This window comes from Vanellus vanellus (assembly GCF_965231255.1).
Source record: "Vanellus vanellus genome assembly, chromosome: 15".
NCBI classification, from domain to species: domain Eukaryota; kingdom Metazoa; phylum Chordata; class Aves; order Charadriiformes; family Charadriidae; genus Vanellus; species Vanellus vanellus.
In genome coordinates, this window is record NC_138920.1 from 13,052,461 (window position 1) to 13,058,460 (window position 6,000).

General features: G+C 47.2%; 1 protein-coding gene across 1 annotated transcript in view; it reads left to right on the plus strand.

Moving 5' to 3' along the window:
• CTNNBL1 (catenin beta like 1) overlaps positions 1-3,712 on the plus strand; it is a 55,854-nt gene extending 52,142 nt beyond the window's left edge. The window contains exon 16 of the mRNA XM_082491165.1: positions 3,458-3,712. Within this exon, the coding sequence (XP_082347291.1) occupies positions 3,458-3,546 (89 nt within the window). The 3' untranslated portion in view covers positions 3,547-3,712. The remainder of the gene's footprint in view (positions 1-3,457) is intronic.
• The last annotated feature ends 2,288 nt before the right edge of the window (positions 3,713-6,000 follow it).

The window sequence follows — 6,000 nt, forward strand, 5'->3', positions numbered from 1 at the left end:
GTAGTTGGTGTCAGAACTGTATGACTCGCTATCCCAAATGACTGAGAGATCGGGAGCCTTGGGCCTTGGCTGAAATGTTTCCAGGCCACTTTCCAACTTGTTCTCAGGACAGATGAGGGCTGGTTTATTTTTACTTTTCTTTCAGTGTTTTGCTCTTGTTCAGTTTTTATTTTCTATTTTTGCATACTAATTAGGTGCTTGGTTTTTAGTTTGATTTTTATGGCCTACATATTCTCCATGTTTCTCTGGCAACCTGACAGCTGATGGATCCCTTGGGGTTGCTCAGAATTACTTATGATGCAAGCGAGGAAGCAAGTCTGTTTTCTTATGGTAGGGCTTTCAAGGGGGAGGAGTGGGCAGGGAATAACTGAAGGCTCATTAAATGCATTTCTGCAGGCTGACCAGTCCTCCCACAGTTCCTTTTTCTTGAAGATCAAGCATTACTTGCAACGGGACAGATAGTTTATCTTTTGGAAGAAAGCAACTGAACGGTGTGTGCCTTGGCTTGGGGGGGTGTTTTGGGGATGGAGACTGGTCTTCGTGACAGCAAGTATTGTCTGTATCTTGGCAATTCCTGGTCTCCGTCTCTCTCATTGGGAAAGGAGTGAGGCACAAACCTCTCTAAATAGCGATACTTGGCCTTGGAACGGGAAAGCATGCCATTCCTTACCGATCCACAGAGACCAGCCTTTGGTACCTGCTGCTGTCAGAGGAGCCCTGCAGAACTGAGGGACAGAGGTCCCTCCGCAGAAGCACTGACAGGAGGTGCCCGGTTAAATGTCTGGTTTCAGCGAAGGTAATGGGCACATCAGGGAGCTGGGAGGGTGGAATGCCTACTGAATGTTATAAACCAAACCTGTTAGCATGGGTAATCAAAAAGAAAAGGTAGGTATGTTATGAGGACTGTGCTAAATTTGGCCTGTGGTCCCTCAGTATGTGCAGGCTTTATAGCTTCCAATATCCATTACAAGCTTCAATATTTCCCTATTGATTTTTACTGTTCTGTAACCATTGTATTTTGTCTAATGAAGCAGAAACCAATCTTAGGTCCTTTTCCTTTGTCTAGCTACAGCAATATGTAAGCTCTGTTTAACTGTTGGCAGGGGGAGCTTACGTTTAATTTTTTTGCTGCCTCACTGAAGTGGTGGAATTTTAAATAAAAAAGTAAATATATAAAACCTCGGTGGGAGATACTTTTTTTTTTTTTTTTTTTAAGCTTGGTTCTGGGGGTTTTATCTGGTCTCTTCAAATTAGCATTAGCAACTGTTGGTAACCCAGTAAACAGTCTGCCTTGGGAGTCACTGGGATTTTAGTCTTACGAAGCCTAAATATTTAGAAGGAAAAACGCTGAGCTTTTGGATAAGATTAGAGGAATTTGTGGCTTGCTTTTGTCTGAGCGATCTCGTTGGGACAATAGAAGGGCAGTGTCATTAGTGGCACTCGGCAGTTTCCCTGCTTGAGTTGTACGCTCAAGTGCTCTGGCAGCCCTTAAAGCTAAAACCGGAGCTGGGCCACGAGCCCGCTGCCTGCAGTGCGGATGCTGAGAGCGCAGAGCTCTCCCTGCAGCCGGGGCCAACCCCGGCTGCCCCAGCGCTATGCCAGGCTCAGAGACCACGTCCATCCCTCACGCAGGTATCCTGAGCTGTCGAGAGGCAGCGGCAGGCAGGGAAGCGTTTCCCTTGGGCTGCAATAAACACAGGCAATTGCAGTTGCTGCATCTGTTTCAGAGGCACTTACTCTGATAAAGCACGGAAAGGGCTCGTTGGGGACAGAGCCTGCGCCTCCGCCAGCTCCCCGTGGGGGTACAGCTGCTGATGGAAAGCTCTGGTACTGCCCGAAGGGGATAGGAGAAACTGAGCTAAACGCTGGCCTTAGCTGGAGCTTTCTCCTGGGAAGGTAACCCCGTCTCTGCTGTGGTGGGGTTTATCTCCAGCCAGAAGCGGGTGGCAGGTTTTGATCCCCAGTCGCTATGGTGCAGCCCTTTGCTAAAACCTGCACACCGCAGCAGAGCTGACGCCAGGCTGCTGGGGCCTTGCCCTTATGCAATTAGCTAATACATAGGTAGCTACAACAAATCTATTAGCTTGCTGCTGTCTTCATTAAGTGCAATGAAGATTTTCTCCTCCATCTGAGGGAAGAGTTCCCTGTGCTGGTCCCCCTTCTCCAGGACAGCAAGGAGGTCAGGTTCACTTGCAGCAAACCTCAGCGTTACCCGCCTGCTCTTGTTACAGGTACTGTAGCAGTTTATAAATATTAAAAGGATTTCTCCCAGAGGCACTGGCCAAGAACTCTGCTTCTTGTACGTGGAGAGAGAGTGCACGCAGGAGGGAAGACTCCCACATCAGCTAACTTCTCCCTGTCCTCACTCTTTTCAGTGCTCTTATAATAAAGGCTTTGATGGGGCTCAGAAGCATGTAGCAGTGCTGAACGTATAAATATTAAAGCAAACTTTCTACAGCAACTTACCATTCAGATGCTGAATACAAGCTGTTCTGTTTGTTTAGGAAGAAGGAGAAGAATGCGAGAAGGCGGAGGCTGGAAAACACTGTCTAACCAGGCAGCCTGCTCCTGATTTACTAAGATTTGTTCAGCTCCTTGCTTTCGCAGCTCAAAACCTGCTTTTCATTTTTTCTTTTTAAACCATCTTTGAATATGCAGGTTCTGGTGGCAGGAAGGAGGGAGCTGGTAATGGGGATGAGAGCTGCCAGCTTTAAATGAATGTGAGGAAGGAATGCCGCAGAGGAAATTTTTGGTTCCGTGGTGTTTAACCGTGTGCATGGGTGGACAAGACCTTGATCACGGTCTGGTATCCTCTGCCTGAAGACAAGGAATTTGTTATGTAGTTAAATCTGAACTGGTTCTTCCATATGCGTTAACAGCACTTGTAGATTGGGAAATTGGTCTCCACTTGACAAAATTCCTCATTCAGGATGCTTGGACAACAGACAGATTAAACCCAGGGTTAGGACAACTGTCTGACAGCCCCTGCCTGACCTTCCCTGATGATACTCAGCGTTAAAAGGGACTTGGAAAGCCAGTGTTGTCCAGGACTCTGTTAAATTTCTTGAGCTGAGAGAGGCCAGCGATAGGACTGTCCAGTTCAAACAGCTGCCATTGAGCTGCTCCGTTGGGATGACAGAGGAGTTGGGAGGAGCACCTGGACAGTCACCTTTCTGAAGGGTTAGACACCAGGGAACGGGTGCTGCTCAGGATGTTCCTGCTACAGTCTCTGTTTGCTACAAAAGCTTTTAATGAGGGGTCAGTAGATGTTTATTATGCAAAGCTTTAACCTTGGGGATGGGGAGAAAAAACATCAATGCTCCTTGCATAAATTCCCATTCCGTTGTCTGCCATGGATGTAGCTTTAGATTCTGCTATGGTATCTGTGAGAGAGGTTGCCCATCATTCATTAGTATCTCACTCAAAGCCTGTTGTCTGTCTGCTTTCTCCCCTGCAGAGTACGCAGAGAACATTGGGGATGGGAAGAACCAGGAGTTTCGGGAGAGTGAACAGAAGCGGATTCTGGATCTGCTGGAGAACTTCTGAGGACTCAAGGGCCGAATTGCGTGTCTGCCCACGAGGATACAACGTCTGGTTCTCCCTTCTTCTGCTGCCCTCCTCCAGCCTCGATTGCACGACAAAAGCGATGTTTCTATGAAACTGCTTCTAAATGGGATTTTGGAGATATTAAACATTTTGCTTTTGGTTTTTTTTTTTTAGTTCCTCTTTTGTTATTTAAGTAATCTGCTGTGAGTGGGATTCCAAAAGCATACCTTTCAGTAGAGCAGCTCAAGATTTTTCATTTTTTTAATCTCCCCCCCCCCCCCCCCCAGTCAAACTGCAGTGATCAGTGTGAAACAATATGACCGTATATATGTTAGAGGGAGGGTAAAGAGGAAGCCCAGGTAGCTCAAGAAGGTTGTTGGCGAGTTATTCCAGCCTGATACATTAACGAGAATGTACAGCCTACTGAACTGACATAAACTGGGGAGGCTGAGGTGTTGGTATGTATCCCTTTCAACTGTTCAGTGGCAGAGGGTAACCAGGAGTCAACCAAGTTAGCCATTCCTGATGAGTCTTCCCAAAGGTGAGTCAGAATCGAAGGCAAGTTTTGGCACAGGCCAGTCAGCCTTCACCCCTCCTGAAGGGGACATTGCAGTGAGTCTGTCCAGGTTGTGCTCAAAACTAAGAGAGACGGTGAGTAATCAATAAAGTGCTCAAGTTCCATTGACTTCCTTTCGCAGTTGGCTTTAGGTCACAGCCAACGTGCTTGTTCTGTAGAAAATCAGTATTCTGGTTCCTGAACTGGGAGCCTGGCTTTTTTTATAGCAGCAATAAGTTCACCAATAGAAGAGAGAAAACCCCACTCACGCAGCGTTTTGCAGGTGCGCTGTGGGAGCTGCGGAAAGACCAAGTGATTTGCCTCTGACCGACTGACTGATTGCAGTGGAACAGACCGCAGCTCATTTTTCTGTTACCCTTCTGCACTTGCAGCGTAATTTCAGATGTCAGCGTGCCAAACCCCACCGCTTCCCCAAGCGGTGACTCCCAACTGGGACAAGAAGTAGCTGAGAATATTTTCCCGCATCCTCTTTTCTTCTGCTAAAGTTAATGACTGTCATCACAAAACATCGCAGCTCCAGCAAGCTGGGCCTTGCCTAATTTAGAGAGATTTGCATGCTGGCAGCATTCATTTTTTATCTCCAAGAAAAATGCATTGTCAGGGAAGCTTAAAGGCTTCCTTCAATCATGACTGCGTAGGCACTGCTGGCCTGGGTGCTATCAAACGCTGTTATTCAGGGGATCAACATGGAAGTCATGGTTTCAGCAGCCACAAAAGGCTGCAAAAATACATTTTTGGTGCAGAGCTTGTTTGAATTCCTCATTTCTTTCTTCTGTTTTCAACGCGCTTCCTTAAAGGTGTTTCTTCCTTTATCTTTCAGATGTGTTTGGTTTTTTGCTTTACTCGAGTCTGGGAATTGTTCCCTTTCCACACCACAGACAGCGGATTCGTGGTCAAAGCTGGTCTCTGGTTTGCCTCCTGGAAGATGATGTGTTATTCCCTGTCTCGCAGCGCCCTTGTGTTTGAAAAGCCGAGGAGAAAGGGAGGGGGTGTGAGGAAGGAGGTTTGAGGCAGAACAGAAGGGGAACTTGATGAACGTGAAACAGCTTCAGCTGAAAAGTAGGGGCCATGTATCTGGGGGGGGGGGGAATGGGCAGGGAAGGTCTTGAAAATAGTACTATAAACTGCCTGAGTACAAGACAGGTTTTTTAAATCTAAATGTACTGTTTTTAATCTGATTTCACGGGGTTTGCTGCACGTAGTATGTATGTGTGATCATTTCAGTGCACGGTTAGTGGGCTGGTGCGGGTGTACGGTGCACAATCACGGCTCTGCATCAGCTCCCCTCAGATGGGGAAAACCTCCAGCGGTGTCTGGTGGGAGTGAAAACCCCTCTCCTGTGTTGCTGCTTCAGCTGGAGTTTTGCTTTTGGAAAGTAAATTTCTCCTCCCTTACCATTTCCATTCTCGATGCATTAGCTGGGTTACTAAATATGGAGACTCTGGACTGAAAATCATTCCCTGCTCTAATGGCTGGCCAGCTCGCTTTCTGGGAGCGGTGCTGCTGGAGGGAGCTCAGACTGCTCGTAATGAATGTTCCTCTTGTATAAGACAGCTTTTCTTTGATTGTTTTTTTTTTCCCCTTTTGTAATTTGTTAGCTCTTCAAAGCGCTTCACCAAATCCTTTAAGTCTCTGGATAGTTCACTGAAAGAATTGGTATTGAAGCAGTGGTGATTTAACGTGGTCTGTACCCTGTGATTACGTGGGGTACTGCTGCTTCTGCCGGGATGAGAGCCGCTCTTAGAGCGGGTGTTTGGAGCTAGAAACGAGCCCGAGCTTTAACGACTCTCACCAGCTTGTTTCAGGGGAGTTTTCTTCTGGGTTTTTCCATTTGCTCGGTATCAGTCGCTGCCACAGTGGGCTGTACCAGTGAACGC